Source organism: Peromyscus californicus, unplaced genomic scaffold (assembly GCF_007827085.1).
Source record: "Peromyscus californicus insignis strain IS unplaced genomic scaffold, ASM782708v3 Scaffold_7__1_contigs__length_154581171, whole genome shotgun sequence".
NCBI lineage: Eukaryota > Metazoa > Chordata > Mammalia > Rodentia > Cricetidae > Peromyscus > Peromyscus californicus.
The window spans coordinates 107,355,185-107,378,249 of NW_026294595.1; the positions used below are offsets into that span (position 1 = coordinate 107,355,185).

At 38.5% G+C, this 23,065-nt stretch overlaps 1 protein-coding gene across 5 annotated transcripts in view; it reads right to left on the minus strand.

Moving 5' to 3' along the window:
- Window positions 1-485: 485 nt before the first annotated feature.
- Window positions 486-23,065, minus strand: part of Gpcpd1 (glycerophosphocholine phosphodiesterase 1) — a 57,713-nt gene continuing 35,133 nt past the window's right edge. For 4 of the 5 annotated variants that reach the window (XM_052722596.1, XM_052722597.1, XM_052722599.1 and 1 more), the window contains 11 exons: window positions 22,176-22,230; window positions 19,941-20,033; window positions 18,271-18,291; window positions 17,460-17,537; window positions 16,601-16,640; window positions 15,106-15,167; window positions 13,304-13,369; window positions 10,948-11,084; window positions 10,224-10,359; window positions 9,514-9,674; window positions 486-2,177 (listed from right to left, as the gene is read on the minus strand). In XM_052722596.1, the coding sequence (XP_052578556.1) occupies window positions 1,988-2,177; window positions 9,514-9,674; window positions 10,224-10,359; window positions 10,948-11,084; window positions 13,304-13,369; window positions 15,106-15,167; window positions 16,601-16,640; window positions 17,460-17,537; window positions 18,271-18,291; window positions 19,941-20,033; window positions 22,176-22,230 (1,039 nt within the window). In that variant the 3' untranslated portion in view covers window positions 486-1,987. The remainder of the gene's footprint in view (window positions 2,178-9,513; window positions 9,675-10,223; window positions 10,360-10,947; window positions 11,085-13,303; window positions 13,370-15,105; window positions 15,168-16,600; window positions 16,641-17,459; window positions 17,538-18,270; window positions 18,292-19,940; window positions 20,034-22,175; window positions 22,231-23,065) is intronic. The other variant, XM_052722598.1, reaches the window with a different exon arrangement.

Sequence of the window (23,065 nt, forward strand, 5' to 3'; positions counted from 1 at the left end):
TTAGCTCAGGTAAACAGTCTAATTATCCATTAACAGGAAGAGAAGCCAGGTTCTGTGGTATTGTCACCCCCAGCTCTTCTCTACAAACTAAACCCACGCTCCATATCAACTCTTTTCCTTCAACTCTCTGCTGCACCCCTTTGCTTCCCTTCTGCCCCGGAAACCATCATGGAGCCAGAAGTGGAAAGCCATGGGAAGGACCACAGAACAAAACTAGAAAAGCAAAGGGAGTACTCACCACATGGTGCGCAGGTCTACAGAAAAACAGTTCTGTTTCTGAGGGTACCAATTACGTGAAAGCGTTAAATATCCATTGACGTGGGAAAGGTTGTAGAAGCACCCTTGCAGAAGGCCATTATCTAAACTGTTCCATTAAACGTACGCTACAAATACAATGCCACAGGACTGCAGAACCCATCTTCCCACAGTGAAGAGCTGACCAACCCCATTGCTGCACCGTTAAAAACAAACCAGGAAACCAAAGGTGGTGGCGCACGACTTTAATAGCACTCAGGAGGCAGAGGCAGGCAGATGGCTCTGAGAGTTCAAAGCCAGCCTGGTTTACACAGTGAGTTCCAGGACAGCCAGGACTCCACAGGTCATCTCAAAAAAACAAAAAACAAAACCAAGGTACACTTTGTCATTTCAAATCTTAGGTTCTTGGCTCCTGTCAAAATCTGTCAATACATGAACAACTTGCCTCAGTAGGAACACACTGAGAAAGAGGAGTGAGCCAGTCTGTATGATCAGAAGGAAATTCCTATTTGTCAAAATACCATTATAAACCATTCTATAAAAGTAACACCTTCTTGAAATTTCATTTTTAAGATAAAGAAAAAAAATAAATCTGTCATTTTATTTAACATTCATTCTGAAGTTACAGTTTTATCAATACAATCTGCTTTCTAATGAAGAAATCTTAGTATAATCCTAAAAACATGCATTTATACACAGTAAAACATTCTACATTACTAAATAAATTACATACATGATATATATATTAAACAATAAAGAATACCAATTTGAGAATTCAGGACATTTATTTTTCTGCATAGGAATTTAACTACTGTGTAACACACACAGAGCAATTACGTTTACTAGGTAGTGAGACACTAAATAAGCATATTCAAAGTGTCTACAAACAGACTTTTTTTTTAGGTGACAAAATATTTTCAGTCCTTGACATCTTCTCACTCACCTAGCACCAGATGCAAGGACTTACGAGTAAACATGTACAATCTCATGCTTAAAACCTAAAGCATGCATTGAGTCAAATTTATATATTGTGATCTATACTACTATATATGCAATATATACTTCTTACTAACATTTTATACATTAAGTTACCCTGCAGCATTCTTGAATTTTAACATTTATGCAAAACAGTTTTGAAAGGTTTGTGAAACAAATGTCATGGTTCATCTGCAGGCTGGTTTGGGTCAGTGGGGAAATGGCAGCAGTCTGAGGTTTATACTGAATGAAAACGGTGCATGTCCATATCAACTCATGTAAAGATACCTATGTACACAGATGACACAGAGATCTGTACAGCTGGAGCCACCAGTGCAAACGCATGCATTTGAGGTACTTATTTTTTCCATGGTCAGGTATAATTATGCAATCATTTTTCTCAAGCACTGAAGATTTAAGACCTAATTAAATGAAAAGCCTGAACTTTAAATATCAGATATTTATATAATTAATTTCTAAGTATTATGCTTTTAATGAAGATTCAACATTATAGGCTTAGATATCCCATTGAAAATATTAACAGTACATTTTCTCATTGTACAGACTGATTGGTAATTATACCTGGCCAAGTGATAAATAGCATACTTGATATTCTTGCAGAAACTGTAATGAAATAGTAAAATACTTCATTATTGCTTCATTGGACTGAGAAACCTAAAAGGCAGAGAAGCAGTGCTCAACGATGAAACATCAGAGCAGTGGTGTATGCCCCCAAACGTCCTCTGCGCACTACAAACTAAGCGGTCTCCACATTATCAATGCCGTTGGCGTCTACATGGATATCAGGCTCCCCGCAGAAAGAAGAAGGGACAAAGTGGCTAACGGGGGGACACAAACAGCTCTTAAGCTCCGGCACTTCTTGCTTCAGGCGCTCCAACTGCTCCACTTGGAATATGTTTGGCTGTTCAGGCATCCAATCGTATATCCTATGGTGAAACAAACATACACAGAAAGAATGTAATTCCAGGGTTATTAAAGGCTGCATGACTTACTCTTTTCAAGAAATCCATTTTTAAGTGCCTGGAATATCCTCATTACAGAGATTTTTGCTCTGCTGTATGATAAAGACCACAGTGTTTATAAAACTGTTCTTTATAACCTTGGTTATAAAGTAATTCTTTAAATCAGAAAATGGAATCTGTAGTTTTCTAGTGTATGCCTCCAAGTCGATTTATCGGTGATGCCTTATTTTACAGGAGGAAAAGTTTCTGAGAGCTGAGACTTGTCCCCAGTGACTTAAGTCACAAATGATCAATATCTAGTGTGGAAAGAGCAGAAAGAGCCTCTGGTGAGTGAGGCATGTCCACAGCAGAGACCAGCTTCACATGCTGCCCTGTGAAAGCCCAGGAACAACACAGGGCCATAAGAGAATCTTATGTGTCACAGGAGGGAAGACAGTCTTCAACAGAATATACACACATTCTAACTCTATGAAATACCTGTGCACAGTAAGACAAAGATCTGAGATCTAGCTCTTCTCTAGCATGAATGACACTCTAGGTTTGGTCCCCAGCACTGAAAACCATCCATCCATTCAACCAACCAAACAAAAAGACAAAATTGAACATATGCAAAAGGATGACAAGCAGCTTCTAATTTCACAACCTTCTCACATCCCATTAAAATTTAAGGAAATTTTAAAAGCACAGGAATATGCCAAATAACAAAGCTGTGAAATTGTGGAAACTGGGTGGGGGGGGGGGGAGGGGGGCGGAAGCAAACGGCTGTAGTATTAGTTAAAATATTTATGTAGTTACCAAAAAAACCCAAAAATTTCAGTTAGCAAAAATATGAAAAGATCAATCACCAGCCATTCACAGGAAAATAGCTTTTAAAAAAGTAGCACAAGTTCCCCTTGATCTGAAAGTGAAGGGGAGGGGGGAAAAGATGAGGTGGAGTCTGAGCATCAATTAAGTATCTCTCTCTCTGGCCACAGCTGCCCCTCCCTGACACTGACTTTTGAAGTGAATAGATGTCTCTTAGAATGGAAATTGAGGTCTGGGGGAGGGCTTGGTATTTTAGAAGACCACCACCGCTTCTACCAGCAGCAAAAGAACACGTAAACTAGTCAAACACAGAGGCAACCCTTCCGTCCTCAGTTGTCCTCTCGGATGACCACAGTGGCAGCCAGGCAGTCCCCAGGTATGATGCAGACATTCTCTTAGGAAGGATCCGATCAGCCGAACAGGAAAGCCCTAACCACTGACCTCCGCGGTCTGAACAAGCAGGCCACCAGGACCATCCATAACGATGCCCCTGTCAACACTCTCACTTACTCACCCAGAGCTTCTAATAATTTCCTAGATTTCAAGCTCATCTGGGAGGCCAAGAATACTTTTAAACATGGAATATGAAAAAAAAACAACTTAAAAAAAAGACAAAAACGAAACCACCATCATGACTTGGGAGAATCAGTGCTTTCATCAATGGGAAGAGGCTACTCTGTGCACTTTCAACACAAAACAATGTCTTTAGAAACTCAAAACACAATAGCATACATGGAAAACTCCACAGGAACAGATGGGAAGGTTCAGTCTTCCAGAATAGGATGAAAAGAGAAAAACAAAGAAAGGATCTCAAGTCTGGTCCAAGAGCTAATATAGAGGACTTACACAAAGAAAATAAATCCAGAAACATGTAAAGCACAGGAACCTCAGAAATGCTGTACTACACCCCCGATTTTCTCCAGCACCCACTCTATCACTGAGCTACACTCCACCCCAAAGTTTCACATCTCTACAATCCCCAAAACAGGGTCTCATGCCTGGCTTTGGAATTGAATTTCTGGTCTTGTGAATGTTTTGGGTTACAGCCATGCACCACCACACCAAGTCTGTGCTGTGCTGGAAACACACTGGGTTTTTGTGCATGCTAGGCAAACACTGTACCAACTATGCTACATGCCCAGCCAGGTCTTTAATGACACACACCAACAGGCTAGAAGGTGTACTAAGTGCTCAGGACAAGGGAGAAACCAGACTTACAAAGTCCATCTCTGGGATTTCAGAACACTGGTAACAAAGAGTAGATTCTCTGAAGCCTCACGGGGAAAACAAATTATACTTGAGGAAACGGTAACCAATGTGACTTCACAGTTTTCAATGATAACATTGAAAATAGAGCAGTGATGGTGAAGTGTTAGAAAATCCTAGTTAGAAATGACTTCTGATACAGTAACATGAGCCTGGACAAAGAAAACATACAAATACGCACAATTCCATATCCTCCTCTCTCAGGATGATGGAAAGGCTGTGCTCCATATCAACGTTAGTAAACACAAGAGGAAGAAGAGCTATGGCTGTGGGAAGACACGAACTGTCATCAAGTGGCTGCTCTCGGGACGGCGCCTGGGCTCACAGAGGACAGCTGGTCTGTACTAGCACAGTCCTAGTGACAACAGGACATCCACTGCCACTTCAGTGGTCCTGTAATCTAAGAAGTGTCCCCTAGTCTCAACCAAAACTTCGCTAAAATACATTATGTCTGGACCACGGGCCCACTTCAGTGGTCCTGTAATCTAAGAAGTGTCCCCTAGTCTCAACCAAAACTTCGCTAAAATACATTATGTCTGGACCACGGGCCCACTTCAGTGGTCCTGTAATCTAAGAAGTGTCCCCTAGTCTCAACCAAAACCTCGCTTAAATACATTATGTCTGGACCACGGGCCCACTTCAGTGGTCCTGTAATCTAAGAAGTGTCCCCTAGTCTCAACCAAAACTTCGCTAAAATACATTATGTCTGGACCACGGGCCCACTTCAGTGGTCCTGTAATCTAAGAAGTGTCCCCTAGTCTCAACCAAAACCTCGCTTAAATACATTATGTCTGGACCACGGGCCCACTTCAGTGGTCCTGTAATCTAAGAAGTGTCCCCTAGTCTCAACCAAAACTTCGCTAAAATACATTATGTCTGGACCACGGGCCCACTTCAGTGGTCCTGTAATCTAAGAAGTGTCCCCTAGTCTCAACCAAAACCTCGCTTAAATACATTATGTCTGGACCACGGGCCCACTTCAGTGGTCCTGTAATCTAAGAAGTGTCCCCTAGTCTCAACCAAAACCTCGCTTAAATACATTATGTCTGGACCACGGGCCCACTTCAGTGGTCCTGTAATCTAAGAAGTGTCCCCTAGTCTCAACCAAAACTTCGCTAAAATACATTATGTCTGGACCACGGGCCCACTTCAGTGGTCCTGTAATCTAAGAAGTGTCCCCTAGTCTCAACCAAAACCTCGCTTAAATACATTATGTCTGGACCACGGGCCCACTTCAGTGGTCCTGTAATCTAAGAAGTGTCCCCTAGTCTCAACCAAAACCTCGCTTAAATACATTATGTCTGGACCACAGGCTCGTGTAGTTTCAATCTCACTGGCAGGGCGTCACCCTGAGAACCGGTAGTAGGCTATGACACTCCAACTTACTTGTCCTGTGATACTTTCTGAAAACGTCTGATCCAGAGGTGGATGCCTGATTTTGCTAAGCTAGTAGCTGAGTGGGTCACAAAGCCAACAAAAATCAAGATTTGAACTGAACAGTACATAACACATAATGGAGAGACTCTCAGGAACCTTGTTTTTAATATTACAGACATGCATTGGTATGTGTATTGTGAGTAAGTAAAGTTTTGAGTCACTGCCCTGGAGAAATTTATCTTCCAGGAGACCTGGTAAATAACATTCATATTAACACTAACAGCCTAAATTTTCTTAAGTAGTAGAATAAACAATAGAACATTATATAGCCAGAAACAAAGAGATTTATAGCTTTATGCAAAAATGGATTAATTTAAGACCATAATAAAGTATAAGGATTAAATTCATACCAATACCAAATGTCCTATTATTTAAGGATTGAAATAAGATTAAAGTTTTTTCAGAGGAAAATTAAGTGGTTGATGAAAGGTGAGGGAGAAACTGGGATCACACAGCACATGAGGACTTAAAATCACTTGCCTTTAAATTCACTACAAGTATCTGTTGTATTTTTCCCTCTTCTCTCTTGCTCCCTCTCTTCTTTGAAGTAGGTGGTGGTGGTGCTTGAGGCTGAACTTAGGCCATTCACAAGGCCACTTAAGTGCTGTCACTGGTCTATGTACTCCCAGCCTCTAGAACGGGTCAAGCCGGGCACTGGGAGGCATGCCTACAATCTCAGAGCTTGCATAGCGGCAGGAGGAGTTGCACTTCAAGGCCAGCTTTGCTATACTAGACCCTGTACTGTCTGTTGTACCAAAGCCAGATGATCATTTGATAAAGCTATAAAGGCCATCCTAAATTAATCACTCCCAATGAAATGATAGAAAATAAAACGCAACAGTTTTACATCACATATCGGGGTTACCTGTCAAACTGTGCTTGAATGCTTTTGTAGAGAAACAGTTTTTCATCATTGAAATTGCATACTTAAGGTTGGGCTGCAGGTGAGGTACCCCTAGTGTTTACTTAGCACGCACAAAAGGCTGGATGCATCGCCAGCATCATGTATACTGGGTATGGTGGCCCATGACTATAATCCCAGCATCAGGTGGAGATAGGATTGTAAGTTTAAGGTCAACTTCAGCTGCACAGGAAGTTTGGAGACCAGCTGGGACTACAACAAAACAAAACCTATACACTCCTATCACCCCTCTCTCATAAATGCCCCAAAGGCTCCAAATCACTAACCACTCAAAACCTTCTAAATTTGTCCATTTAGAAACATACAGGTAGCAGGCGGTGGTGGCGCACACCTATAATCCCAGCACTCAGGAGGCAGAGGCAGACAGATCTCTGTGAGTTTGAAGCCAGCCTGGTCTACAAAGTTCCAGAATAGCCAGGCTGTTACAGAGAAACTCTGTCTCAAAACCCCTCTCCCCTCCCCCAAAAAGCATACAAGTAAACATAAAAGAAAAAAAAAAAAAAGACAAGGACTTGACCAGGGGCAACTGAAGAAATAAAAAAACTGGTGGGTTTTGTTTTTTTATTTTTATTATTGTAAGCCTTAGACAACTATTAGAATCGTTATATTATATGCACATATTTTCACACCTTGTCTCTCAGACCCTAATTACAGCCTATGCCAGGCTAGCCCTCCAAATGCCAACAGTCCTGCCCTGCCTCATTCATACTGGACCTGGGCCTGAAATGTAAGTCCTATCAAAGAAAATCTGCCCATCCCAAACTTCCAACTCTGCTCTTCCTCTTCAAAGATGCTGAGCCAGGAAGAATCTTCCTCAGCACTTGTTATAATATTGACCTGCTATTACATGTCAACATCCAGCTCCAGCCATTTAAGCCCTTGAGAGGAAGGAGCTGTCTAAATTATATTCCTTAGCAAAGTCATCCATGGAATTACCTCACACCATCTTTTTCTTTGCCTCCAAATATCAATATCAATATCTATCTATCTATCTATCTATCTATCTATCTATCTATCTATCTATCTATCTATGCAGTCATTTCTTCTTCTGCATACTCATGGATACACATAAAATCTTCCAACATTTGCTAAAGCCAGTATTTTTATAAAACTGTTAATATAAAATTAAAATTTTTATTTTGTTAATTGGAAACATCTATTTAAAAAAAATGGCCAGTCATTCTGTTTTAAGCAAAATTAACCAACTAGTTTAAGAGATAGGCAGACAGGTAGGTAGCATGTAGGCAACCTTTTAAGGCAGCAGACCAGCTAGGCATGGTGGCATTCAATTTTAATTCCAGTCTTTGGAAAGCTGAGACAGGAAGGTTGCACAAGACTAAGCCAGCCTGAGCTACACACTGAAATACTCCCTGTTTCCAAAACCAAAATAAATAAATTAAACAAGTAAGTGAATAAACTAGACCAGTTCAGACAAAATAGTGGGAGTAAAAACTTTATTAAAGAATGATAGAACTTAGCAGGACAAAGAGTACTACGTAATAAATCCAAGGAAAGTATATTTTTGTTTTTTTAAGCAGGTCTGGTGAAAACTTTATCATTTCCTCCAACAACAAGTCAATGTTCTTTTCAACCCCCAAACATCTTTCTACTAAAGCAACCTTGAGTATCAGCAGCTATTAAACTTGCATTTTAAAAACAATTCCTAGGGAACTGTTTCTTACATCTAGTCAATAAATATTTGATCCCACAGCTTTGATTGCCCTAGCCTCTGAAGACAGTAAACAAAACAAGCAAAATGCCTTGCCCTGTGCAGCCAACACTCTGTGTCTATGCATTAGGGAACAGGTAGGTAGAGAGTTTAAAGAGGCCAGGAAGGAAAGTAGACACATGATATAATACATTACATACATGTTGTGTGTCAGTCATTGATAAATGATATTGAGCAAAGTAAAAGAAGTGCCCTGTGAACAGAAGCTACTAACTAGTGTAGTCAAAGAGCCCCCATGCAAGTGACATATCAGCATACAGGAGTTTTTCTCCGAAGCAAAAAGAAATAGCACATAGAAGGAAGTTGTGAGAGGAAAGATCTCAGAGAAAAATAGGATCGAGAGGTTAAAGAACACTGTCATGGAAGACTTCAAGGATTTAGACTAACAAAGTGGAATAAGCAGAGTAGCCATTTACAGTGAAATCAAGATGATAAGAAGGGACCAAAGTTTTAAAAGGTCAAGGAAATATCCTGAGTTGGATACATACCTCACTTGGGAATGCATAACGATATAAAAAAACTATAGAATTCAAATGAGATCACTGTAGTAGTTTGAATGAGAATGTTCAGTTCCCAGTAGGTAGACTATTTAGGAAGGGTTAGGAAGTATGTCCTTGTTGGAGGAGGTGTGTCACAGGGGTAGACTTTGAGGTTACAAAAGCCCATACCAAGCCCAGTCTGTTTCTGTTTGTCTGTCTCTCTTTCTGCCTCCTGCTTCTGGATCAAAAGTAAGCTCTCAGATACTGCTCCAGCACATGTCTGCCGGCCTGCTTGCTGCCACACTTCCCACCAGGATAGTTATGGGCTCACCCTCTGGAACTGCAAACAAGCCTCCTACTAAATGCTTTCTTTTATAAGTCACCTTTGTCATGGTGTCTTTTCACAGCATAGAAAATAAGACAATCACTGAGAAAGTTCTGACAGACAGAAAACAGGTGTGGGACAGGCAGCTGTCTTCAACCCAAGACAACTTATATACTTGGGTTAAGGCTTTTCAAGTGGCTTTGACATACTTCAACATCTGGAAAAAGCTCACAAAGTATCAACTACATAACTTTAACCTAACTACATTTAATAGTTTAGAAGATAAAAGCTACACTTTTTATAACATTCCATGGAGATTTTTTACAAAAAACAAATACCTATCATATATTAGACCATTTACTCCAAATTCTTTCAGTTTCCTTCTGTTTTCAGGGTCATTGGTATCATCACCCCAGCAGAAAATGACCAATCCCTTAGCTTTTGCCTCTTGGACATAGGATGGGTTTCTAAGCAGGTCTTCAGTATGAGCATTTATCCCCTGAAGAAGAAAAATTCATTGTTTACAAAAAAGAAATGAGTCATTACAAATGCTAAATGATCAGACTCTAGGTTAGTGCTCTCTAGGAGATGTAACAGGGAAAAATAGGCAGATTTTTTTTCTTATAATTTCCCTTATTTAATGGATTATATACATTTGTGTATATACACAACATATTATTAATATCTATATGTAATTGATAAGCACACTGAATGTGTAGTCACTATGATTTCTCTACTTGACATTAGTTAAACCTTTAACCAGTTGTTAGACTAGGAAATATTATTTAATACTGTATAAAACAAAACAAAGTGAAAACTTACATATGAGCAACATTTAATAGTCTTAGCAAACTGTGCTTATATATTTATTCTGTGTGTGTGTGTGTGTGTGTGTGTAACAATAACAAAGAAAAAGAGGACATGCATTTGGGAGATTTGAGAGGGAGTGGGGAAGGTATGTGAGGGCTTGGAGGAAAGAGAAGGAAATGATAGAAATATAGTGCATACATTAAAAAAAAAAGAAGAAGAAAATTGAAACATAACTTACCAAAATATTTTCAAACTGTGCAAAGCTCATAGCAATTGGTGTTGTCCTAGATCTGAGGTCCATGAGTTCAGGGTAAATATCAGATTTCCCTTGGGTCAAAAATAATATGGGATATTTGTTTTGCTTTTGCCGAACCCTAAAGAGACATGATAAAGAGAAAAAAAATGGTAGGAAGAGAATTACTTTGAAACTTTAGAAACTACTAAAAAGAAAACAAAACAGAGAGAAACAGAGCTAGGCATCATGGCTCTTGCTCACAATCCCAGCTCCAGGAGGTTGAGGCTGGAGAATCACTGTATGCTCAAGGCCAGCATGGGCTACACAGTGAGTTCATGGTCTACAGATTGAGAAACTCAAAGGCCGAACAAACAAGAAAGACCAATCCCATTACTAAGATACAACCAAGTCAAACATAAAATTTTAAAGTTTTTATATACAAGAGTTAAAATAATCTCAGAAATTGAAAATGGGAAACCCTGAGGGGCTTCCATCTGGTATGGGGGACAAAATGCCAGACGTGGGGTTACATGACCCAGTACAGTACAGACATCAAAGGAGTAGTGGGGGCACTTGAGAAAGAAGTGCCCTTCTTCAGGAGGAAAGAAAACACAGCAACTAAGAGGACAAACAAGGGTACCATCTGGACAACCTCCCCATACTGCCTCCCAAATCCTAGCTATAACAGAAGGGTACAGAAACAAACAAAAACCTGAACAGTACTCACATTGTACAAATATCTGCATCGAACGAAGAAAATACTATTCTCCTTTTCCCAGAATTTTCTAAAACAGTTTTTAAAATTATATCCAAGAACAGATTCATGTCAAAATATGTTGATAAATTGCCATCCCATACACCATCCTATATGGAAGGAAGGAAACGAGAGGCCGTGATACATGCTGGAGCTGCAGTGGTAGACTAGTGCCAAGAACAACTAGCCCAACGCTTAAAAATGTACTGATGTGTTTCCCAAAGGCACATAGGGTATTACAGGATACAGAGAATAAACAGACTATTAAATAAATCAAAGCAAATATTTGTGTCCATCTGCTTACATGGTTGCCCCCCTTTGGTGAAAGGAGCAGATCAACTAACTTATTTAACACACATCTCATGCACAGCAAATGACCCATAGTCTTCACCTGTATATGAATCTCTATACTTATCTTACATCTGTTATTTTATATTCTTTGACCTCTGATTCCTTTACTCCCTCACTGCCAATCAATAACTAGTTCTGTTCTCTTTATTTGTAATAAAAAAAATTTAGATTCACTATATAAGTAAAATCATGCAGTATTTTCCTGTGGCTGCCTTACTTTTACTTAGCAAATAATTTCCACAAGGCCCATTTAATGTGTGGCAAACAGCAAGATCTCATTTTTTCTCATTTATATACAGCTATTTCTTTGCCTGTTTGTCCAGTAATCGACACTTAGGTTGTCTCTATATTTTGCTTATTGTGAACAAGTAGGCAATAATTACCATTACAAGGTAGTAATTTCATTCCTTTTGGGTAAATACCCAGTGTTTGAAAGAAAATGGCCCCCATAGGGAATGGCACTATGAGGAGGCGTGGCTTTGTTGGAGTAGGTGTGGCCTTGTTGGAGGAAATGTGTAACTATGGGAGTGGGTTTTGAGGTCTCCTTTGCTCAAACTATGTATGCTCAGTGTGGCACCACAGTTGCTTCTGCTACCTGCAGATCAAGAAGTATTAACTCTCAGCTCCTTCTCCAGCACCATGTTTGCCCGCATGCCACCATGCCACCTGCCATGATGATAATGAACTAAATCTCTGAACTATAAGCCGGTCTCAAATGTTTCCTTTATAAGAGTTGCCATGGTTATGGTGACTCTTCACAGCAACAGAAACATGAGGACACCCAGGAAGAGGGCTAGAGACAGCTAGGTCATATGGTAGACTTCTATTTTTAATTTCTTTAGAAATCTGCTTTCCACAATAGCTGTACCATCTATATTCCTGCCCAACTGTGCTCAGGAGATCCATTTTAATCACATGGTGTCCAGTATTTGGTTTCTTCTAACTTTTTTGACAACCATGTTAAAGACATGAGGCATGACACCTGCTGGTGGAACTAATACTTATTTCACAGATGAGAAGCTAAAGACCACATGGTTATCTAGTGATAGCACAGCAATAATAATTCAGGTACTGAGACAACAAGGATTGATTAAACAACCAATAGACTTTGACTTTAAACTTAACAAAAGATACATTTCTAGAAACTTGCAACTTACTGTGACTTAACTATTTTGATATAATCTTCACAAACCATAAGATATCAGTCATTATCAAGTATTAATTTTATTACAAAATACTAAACGTCTTAAATATTAGTCAAAATAATTCTCAAATCCTCAGCAAAAAAAGAAAAATTACATATTAGGAAAATCTTGGTAAAGAACCTGCCACCTGAACCAGGACTACCTTAGCCTGATTTGAAGGCAACTACAGATTTCCTAAATGAAACAAATCTAGGCTGTTGGTCCAAATGGCCAATTATGACTCAATACTTCAGGACTCCACATTCCAGGCAACCTTTTACCATATATACCTTCCTCCAGCCCCAGATGCATTCAATAGTTAGCTCTTTCTTTAAAAGATTTATTTTGTAAGTTTTGGGTTGATATGTGCACATCAGAGCAGGTGCCTGGAGGCCAGAAACATTGGGTCCTCCTGAACTTTGAATTAAGGACAGTTCTGAGGACCTGATGCTTAACTGAACTTGTATGTTCTGCAAAAACAGTTAAGTGCTTTCTAGTCCCAATAATTAATTAGTCCTTGTTTTCCTCAACTAGCATAAAACTTTAGGGAAACAGGAACTTATTTGTTCTTATTCTGCACATGGTCTCAGCACTCAGAAAATGCTTGGCCTTTACTAACTTTTCAGTAAATAGTTATAGATAATGAATAATTAAACCTGGGAATGATTTAAAACATATTTCCAAAAATTTCTTCTCCTGTGTTGCAAAAAGTGCACTTCAAAGAAAGAAACTATAAGACTTCAGTTTTACTCAATGCCATTAAAGCAAAAGAGAGTAACAAAACAATTACTTACCCTGTGTTGGCAAATCCATTTTATTTCTATATTAAATCCTACATCTTCCGGCAATGATTCTAAAACCTACAGTGTTGTTTGTTGATGATGAATTGTGTTAGTTTGGGTAAGATGGATGCAAAAGATGAAAAAAAAAAAAAGGAAAAACAATTACAAAAATCAGTAAGAATATATTACCAATATGTTTTTTTGTCATTATAATCCATTAACTTTTCTAATACTGAACTGAAAACATGGTAGCTTGTTGTTGTTAAATAAGAAAGTCAAAAGGATTTTTAAAAAGCAGCAGGTTCAAGTAGTATCTTTGATAACTCAATTATCACCATAAAAATAGACCCTGACCCTAAAATATTTTTCATCATTCCTTTAAAAAATATCTAAAGTGAGTTATAGGAAACAAAAGTTGAGGAAGACCCTAACCCTTACCTAAGTCACACTTTTTGAATTATATTTAGATATGGGAATATACTAGGATAAGATTAAATGAAAGCCTCATTTTTAGCTTTTTTTTAATGATGTTTTTGTTTAACAAATGCCATGCTGATTGATAACCTCCAGAAAATACACAATGCTATTCTGAGGTCCATAAATCAAAAAGGCTAACACACACACACACACACACACACACACACACACACACACACACACACACACAAATAAACAAGTTGTTCATTCTTTCTAAAAAAAATTATCTGGACACATGGCAATCAGATATTTTGGCAGTTGTAACTGGAAAATCAAAATTAAAAATATGATATAGAGTACTTGCTTGTCTGAGGTCCTAAGTAAATTCCTACCAATACCACCCAAAGCAAAAACAGAAACAAAACATGAAAAGAAGCTTAGTTACTAGACAGAACTACAAACAACTGACTTGAAAGAGGAGATCATTATGAAAGTATACTAGAATCTCTCTAGCATCTATATGAACTTTCTTGAGGCTGTACAAATTGTCTCCAGTTTTTTAATTATTATTATTATTATTATCATTATTATTATTATTGTTGTTGTTGTTTGTTTTTTGAGACAGGGTTTCTCTGTGTAGTTTTGGTGCCTGTCCTGGATCTCAAGCTGTAGACCAGGCTGGCCTCAAACTCACAGAGAACCGCCTGGCTCTGCCTCCCGAGTGCTGGGATTAAAGGCATGCACCACCACTGCCTGGTCTATTACTATTTTTAAGACAGGGTCTCAAATATGTAGCCCTACCTGTCCTGGAACTAACTGTAGATCAGGCTGGCCTCACAGAGTACTGTGATGAATGGTGTGCACCACCACGCCCAGTCAATTTTTAAAATCTTTATACTAGTTTTTGCTTAAACCTTTTCATAATTAATTTCTGAAATCTCTTCTTTTAAATAATGAAGCCTCTTACGTTCAAAATACTTCAAAAAGGCCTCTTCCACCATCACTTCTACCTTCCACCTCTTCTATTATCCTTTGTGCCCTCTCCTTCTCTTTATACAGAAACTTGTTATTGTCACCAAATTAGCCCAATGAGGGGGAAGTCTTACTCAACAGGTAAGCTCTTCTTAAAAACCTGCACAGCCTCAGGGGTGATAGCCAGCACCTGCAATCCCAGCACCTGAGGCAGGCAGGAAAACCAGGAGTTCAAGAAGCCTAGGCCAGCCTGAGCTATGTGACATCATGTCTCAAAACCTCCCTAAAGCACGCATAATAATAAACTTATATTGATGGTGACTGACACAGCCCTTTTAGTGCCCGTTTAAAAGAGTAAAACAAATCATTCATGCAATCAGATATCAATGAGATAGCACTGTCCAGGTGTACCTCAAGGGACTTACCATCTTAAGAGAAGGAAATGGTTGGTTTTCAGAAAAGAAATTTTCTTCCTCAGCCAGACATTCTGAAATTTCAAATTGAAAAGCTTGGTAAGTAAAATGCACTAAAACAGACCTCCTAAACCCTAAGAGAGCCCCTGCACTAAAGTAATGACCACATCTTCTAGGCTTAGTATTTCTGAAGGTCCTTGCACTTACTGTCTTTAACTATTAAGAACCCCATTTTCTAAATAAGCATCTAGCAACAAGACTAGTCCATAATACTTCATGTAAAAATCATCCTATGTGGCCCCTAGAAGTGATTTTTTTAAAAAAAATTAAAAACTGTTAAGATGATTCTCTGAATAGTAGTCAGAAGCAGTAATTTAGCTCTCAGTAGAATTTAGAGTTGTATCAAAACCAGCTCAGAAATTACAGATTAAGAAAATCTAACAGTTGGAGCATAGCTCAGCTGGTAAAGCACTTGCCTAGCATGGATGAAGCCCTGGGCTCCAGCCTCAGGACCAAATAAAAGTAGGCATGGCATACACCTATAATCTCAGCACTTGGAAGATAAAGGCAGGATAGTAAGTTCAAAGTTATCCTTGGATATATGGTAAACTCAAGGTTAGCTTGAACTACGTAAAACTGCCTTAAAAACAAACAAGAAAATCTATGGCTACTTTTGTTATCAGAAACTTCTAATCCAAAATAGATTACATTTTAAGAAGCATAGAATATTTTCCTAAAAGGAAAAATAAAATACCAATTCATGTACATTATAAATTTATTTTAAAATTAAAATTAGGTAAAAATCTGCAAATTAATAATTAAAGGTAAAATTCAATTTTTGTTTATAGTCATAAAGTATCTATAAGCCTATGAAATCCTATTTTGAGATAATCTTGGTGTCTAAAGCATCTCATAAGCCTTCACAAAGGCAGTCATGTGGTTTACACAAAGCACTTGCCCTTTGCAGAACACTGTGAAAGTCAGTCTCTGCGACTATGAAACCACTGTCCTGCCTTTGAGAGATAACATATTCTAGCTAAAGAAAAGGAGCACAAAAGCAATGCATTTCAAGGTTTCAATAAATGACTGAGATCTGCTAAGAGAGGAATGTAAAGTGGAACTACACAGCAATGTGGCAGGCAGGACAATGTGTGAGGACATTGAGACACAAAGTAGTTAAGTAAAGTGACCTGCTCACAGTCACTTCGAGAGAGGATAGGGCTGATTCAAACTCCTTGCATTGGACTCTGTACCTGAGATGCACTCTACTTTGTAAAAGAATGTCTGGAAAGAACTGATATAAAACTAAGGGAAATATTGAAATGCTTACTATGCATGCAACATTCCAGTTGAAAAATCAATGTAAGAGCTACACATTTATGAAATTACATTCAGATGGACCAATACTGTAGTCATTAAGATGATCAAGGATACATTAAAATGGATGGGGAATATCCTATCAATACCAATCATAAAACAAAAACAGTGTTTCCAAACTGGCACATACGTTTCCGATCTTTGGCTTTTAGTGCAGTCACGTGAGAAAGCTAGAAAACATACATACAAAATGCAATTAGAAAAAAATCCATAGTTTATAAAAGCAATTAATTAAAAGTAACTTGAAAAGCTAGCAAGCTAGAACAGACAAAATGAGGAATTACAAGTTTATTAATAAGCACTCACTATTACGGGCATTTTCTCTATGTATATGTGCACATGAAATCATTACCAACTGCTCAAGGGGGAAAAGAATAAAAATACTCCTGAGTTGCCTTCAGGATTTTGATCCCAGCACTTGTGAGGTAGAGACAGGAGAATCTCTGTGAGTTCAAGACCAGCCTGGGCTAAAGAGTGAGTTCCAGGACATCCAGGGATGCACACAGAGAACAGTCATGAAAAACCAAAAACCAAATCAAAACAAAAACTCCTAAGTTAGGAAACTATTTGTACTTAGCCATTTACTTAAGTATCTAATAGAGATGAGATAAGGAATCACACAAAATAACATAGTAAAACAAAATATACCAAGATCTGAGTATGTATAAACAATCACATAAAAGGCCTACTACAAAATAAAGACAGTTCTATAAAGAGCTTCTGCAGACAGAAGCAACCTAAAACTGTGAACATGCACTCTATAGCTAATTCTTGTAAGAATGCAAAAATCAATGGGACCGATAACAACACAACAGCAAAGAAAATTGGAGATGAGCATAAACCTATCCCTTAATTAGACCAGAAGCTAAAACATACTCCATGTATGTTGAATGTAGTCATTCTTATGTGCAGAGAGTATTACTAAATCAGACAAATGTAAATTATACTAAAGCTGAAGGAAAATTCATATTTTGTGTCACTGTTAATACCTTCAACAACTGGAGCTGGTCAAATGTTAATTCTTTTACTGGAATTTCAAACAATTCAACGGGATCAGCTTCAAATTTCTATTAGAAAAGAGAAGGGACAGAAATGAATCTCTTTTACTATTTCTGAATGTTTGTACTACACAGATCTACAACCCCAATTTACTGAAGACAAGATAGCTCTTAGGTAGCCATCATGGCCCCATTGTAACCCCATGCAGAAAAGACCTTTTCACACTACAAGAGCTCTTATACTGGCTCCCCACCCTGTAGACTTAGAAGAGCCCACAGTTTGCACATGCTAGGCAAAAGCTTTTCTCTCTGAGCTACATCCCTAGCCCCTGGCTTTTGTTTTTACTGCAGGCATTCAGTGTCTGGAAGAAGGGGTGGAAGCATTGGTAACAGAGCATGATGTCAGGCATTATTTTTACTGCCTCCATGCGGTATTCATGTCATTTGACACTTATCCATGCTACATGCCTAGGAAATCAACATGCAAGTACTATAAGCAAATTAATGCTGCAAATAAGTTTCTAATGTTTCTAAGCTTTTTAAACATCTAACTTGACTAAAAGTAGCAGCCATACAAAGAAACTTCCATGAAAATATGTCTGATTATCTATAAGCAATATTTAAGAACCATGATTGAGCATGTATCCTCCACAGGCAAATCTAGATTTTAAAGCCATAACAACTATTATGCTGTAGAAGTACACCACTCTCTTAAGGGAATTAGTTAAGGTACCACCAATAAATTAACTAAACATTAAAAGCCATTGCACAAATATATTCATTCATGAACACTGGTACAAACCTGTGTATGCACAAATTTTTTCTGGAAGGACACACAAGAAACTATTAAGAGTAAGGGAATGAGATCAAGGGAGGGGAGGGAGATTTGTCATTCATTTCATCTTCTGAACTACTTGCATTTTTTAATGGATATGGATGAACTGTTTTTACATGAAAGTGTCAACTTTAAAAAATAAAACTAAAAAAAAAAATAAAACTCAAGGTAAAACTATATACAATTCATTACTTTCATTCATCCATTAACTCAATTCAGATTCAACTTCACAGGATGGTCTGTTGAAAACAAGGGATCAGTAATACTCTTCAATAAGCTATTTTAGAAATAATATTCTCTTGTGGTAAAAACAACATTCACTCTTGGTCCTTAGTTATTTATTCTGCTTCTGTCATCATTTGAATAGATGAATCCTTTTTTCACCCTCCTGAAACGATTTCACAAAGACAGAAAGTCCTTATCTAGGTCTGTGGTGGGCAGGTGGAGTCAGCTATTCTGTCAGACTCTGTTATAACACAGCAGCAAACTGGCCTTAACTTTAAAGCAGCTCACATGAAAATGTACTCAACAGTTCTTTAAAAATGCATGAAGAAGCCGGGCGGTGGTGGCGCACGCCTTTAATCCCAGCACTCGGGAGGCAGAGGCAGGCGGATCTCTGTGAGTTCGAGGCCAGCCTGGGCTACCAAGTGAGTCCCAGGAAAGGCGCAAAGCTATACAGAGAAACCCTGTCTCGAAAAACCAAAAAAAAAAAAAAAAAAAAAAAAAAAAAAAAAAAAAAAAAAAAATGCATGAAGAACCTTCCTAATTTAAGTCCCTGAGAAAACACTTGGTTCATCTGTATACTCCAGGCCAGAGTATATAACACTGACAATTATGTTTTTGCAACAATTATGATAAGTTTTAAGATTCTACGTGTATTTCCAAACCTCACTATGGACTCTTCCCTGTGTCATGCCTTCATCTCCATTCTTTCTACCTCTACTGCACCTATGTCTCACTGCTCTGCAGCCGTGAAATTCCCGTATCAGTCACTAGACATGAATTGGTATTGAAGTTTAGCTCTGAACATTTCTTTTCTCAGCCAGACTTTCCTTTCCCCCTAACTCTCCCATCTAACCTGCCTTGACTGAGGCCTTCTACATACTCACTCCACACCACTCCACTGTGGTATCTTGTAACTTTGGCTAAACTGTGCCAACTGATTAATTTGAGACATGAAGCAGAAAAACAGGATCCTGGAAAAGAAATTCTCCTCATCTGCCTCAATATTATACAGGAGACAGCGATACAGAAAATACTTGGCATGTCAGTAATATCACAAAGACAGAAAGTCCTTCTCTAGGTCTGTGGTGAGCAGGTGGAGCCAGCTATTCTGTCAGACTCTGTTGTCTAACAGCCATGTCAGCTACAGTGCTCTACTCAGCAGCAAACTGGCCTTAACTTTAAAGCAGTAATATCAAAAAGCAAAATTACCAACCCTGATGCCTGACTCAGGGAAATCATTATTCCCATCAAACCTATGTCTTAATATTATAAGGGCTTAAGAAAAGAATTGGAAGTAATTCACTAAGAATGAATTTACTAATAACTCTAACAAGTAACTAAACATGTAATAAAATTTCTTGTTTTTAAACATTTTATGACATTAAGTATAAAATACAAGAATTTCAACATACCTTTTTCATAGTCAAACAGCAGGTGAGATCATGATATACCACAGGCACAAAGTCCTTTGAAAGGTGAACATCAAATTCTACAAATGCTGCACCCTGACAAAAGAAAAGGAATCAAGTGTTTGAAACAAATTTCTGATAGACAACACATTTCTCAACACAGAATAAACATTTTTTTGTTTAGAGTATAATTATAATTTTGTACACAAAACCATAAAAATCTCTTCAAGAATATCTCACTTCAAACTTCTCCAAAATGGTTAATTAGTCTCCTACAATTTTCTCTTTTGCAAAGAGCACAATTTTTTCCTGGCCAAAAAAAAAAAAAAAAAAAGTGTGTGTGTGTGTGTGTGTGTGTGTGTGTGTGTGTGTGTGAGAGAGAGAGAGAGAGAGAGAGAGAGAGAGAGAGAGAGAGAGAGAGAGTGCGCTGGGGTGTCCTGATCCATTTGCAAACACAGCAATTCAGAAGCAGTGAGACAACCTTCAGGATATTGCCTCTGCCACTGCTATGAGCAGAAATGGAATTGAACAGGAGCACTGTGTATATTTCAGCTAAACAGCTGAGCCTCAGGGAGAAGTAAGGAAGAGTACACTACAGAACCTCTTCACTCTGCTCCTGGGTTCACCTGAGCAGTACAATTCAAAAGCTTTTCTTAGAAAATGGACATCTGTTAGAGAGGTAGCCCAGCAGTTAAATAGAAACTATCCAGGTTTCAGTTCCCAGCTCACCTATCAGATCACTTAGAAGTATCTGAAACTACAGTTCCAGGGGAGCTAATGATCTTTTCTGGCCTTTGCAGACACAGGCATGCATATGGTGCACATACACACACTCGGACCCAGACACATACACGCAAATTAAAATTCTTTAAAAAAGAAAAAGATGACAATTGAAGAAGCTACAACTGTTGTACAATAGTCAGAGAATGAATGACAAGAATGATACACATGTAGAATTCTAGACAGAGGCCTTAACTGATTAAAAAGTGGACAGGGATTGTAGTTTAAAAAGTTAATTTTAACTAGGCATAGTGACACATGCCTTTAATCCCAGAAGTCAGGAGGCAGAGGCAGGCAGAGCTCTGTGAGTTTGAAGATAGCCTGGCCGACACAGTGAGTTACAGGCCAGCCAGGGCTACATAGTAAGACTGGTTCAAGAGAAAGAAGAAAAAACAGTATTAATTTTAAAAGGTACCCATGTCTTACAAACTAACCCAAGTAAAGGCCAAGAAAAGAATGAGATGTCTTCTTATCCCCCACCTAAGTTTAGAGTCTGAGTCTCTATGGTCAGGTGGAGGAAGCAAAATAAACTCTAATATTTTATGATTGGATAAAAGAAGAAATTTAACAATATCAAGTTTATTTTCTTTTAAGAATACAGAATAATGTATTTCAACATGGTATTTCACACATGTATTGATACATTTTTTAAAAAGTGTTAGAGACAGCCAGCCAGATGATAGTGTGAGTAAGGACACTTGGCAACAAGCCTGATGACCTAAGTTAAATCTCCAGGACTCACATGGTGGGAGGAAGGTGCTGAGACAGAATTCCTACAAGTTGTACTCTGACCTCCACATGTATGCCATGTCATGTAGATGTATGCCGGCGTCCCACCCCCAATAAATAATAAAATGCAATGAAGTGTTAAGCATTATTTCTAAAGTAAAACCAGTCATTAGGAACTTTTTAACCTCAAAAATAGATGGAAAGGGGGCATGGTGGCTCATACTTGTAATGGGCTAAATCACATAATTTAGGTCAGCTTCTCCTATTTTTGAGACAGAAAGACCCTGTCTCAAAAAAAAAAAAAAAAAAAGAAAGAAAATATGTGTAGAGGAGTTGGAGAAAGTGGTTAAAAGCTCTTATTCACTTGTTCTTTCAGAAGACCTGGGCTGAGTTCCCAGCACCCAACAGGATGGCTCCCAAAGGTTTGTGACTCCAGCTGTAGGGGATCTGACAACTCCTGGCCTCCAAGGAAACCAGAAACACATGCAGTGCACTTACACACATGTAGGCAAAACACTCATACACATAAAATATTTTTAAAGGCTGGTTATTAATCTGTTATTTACATGTGAATCTTCACCACAAACCTAAACTAAACACCAAAAGATATTTTATTTTCACTTAGAAACATTTTCAGAACGAGGAATAGTTTTCTTTATTAGTACAAACTGGAAGAGCTCCTTGTCTCCATCTCAACAATCTAAAGTTGTTTAAAGAAATGGTACTTACATGACTGGCGGCATTTCTTAAAGAAGCAATAGTATTTTCCTGTACTTTAGCCAGCCTGAAATAAAGAAATGTAGTCATCAAGGACTAAAGAAAAGAACCGCTGCAGTAAAAACTGCCTCTCATCTTCAACAGTGAAAACAGTTCTATGCTGAGGCTAATTTTCCTATACTCAAAGTGTGATAGTGAACAAATTTAGCTGGTATGTGCACTTCATAAATACAAGCCCTAACTACTACTAATAATGATAGAGGTATTCCACATCACAACACATACCTTCCCTGTACTTGGATTTTTTTTTTCCTTAGAGACAAGTAAGGTGGCTGATTAAGGAAAGCAATCCTTTTCAAGGGCATGGAAAAACTGAGACAGAAGACATTTACTACTTGTAATAAAGCCTCCAAATGTCTTCATATTGGCAAACCATGGGGAACTGGGAATGACTGACACACCAAGGGGTAGATTTCATTAAGAAAACGAAGGAAAGAAAGGCACTACCGGGATAGCTCAATGGGAAAGAGTACTTGCAGATCAAGCATAAGGACTTGAGTCCAGATTGCAGCACCCACAATGTCAGCAACCACATTAAAAAACAAACAGCCGGGCAGTGGTGGCGCACGCCTTTAATCCCAGCACTCAGGAGGCAGAGGCAGGTGGATCTCTTTGAGTTCGAGGCCAGCCTGGGCTACAGAGTGAGTTCCAGGACAGGCTCCAAAGCTACACAGAGAAACCCTGTCTCGAAAAACCAAACCAAACAAACAAACAACAATTAAAAAAAAAAAAAAAAAAAAACCCAGGCATGGCCATATATGCCTAAACCCTGGTGTTGTGGTAGGCAGGCACTAGAAAATTGCTGGGGCTTGCTGGTTGCCAGACCAGCTCCATATTCAGTG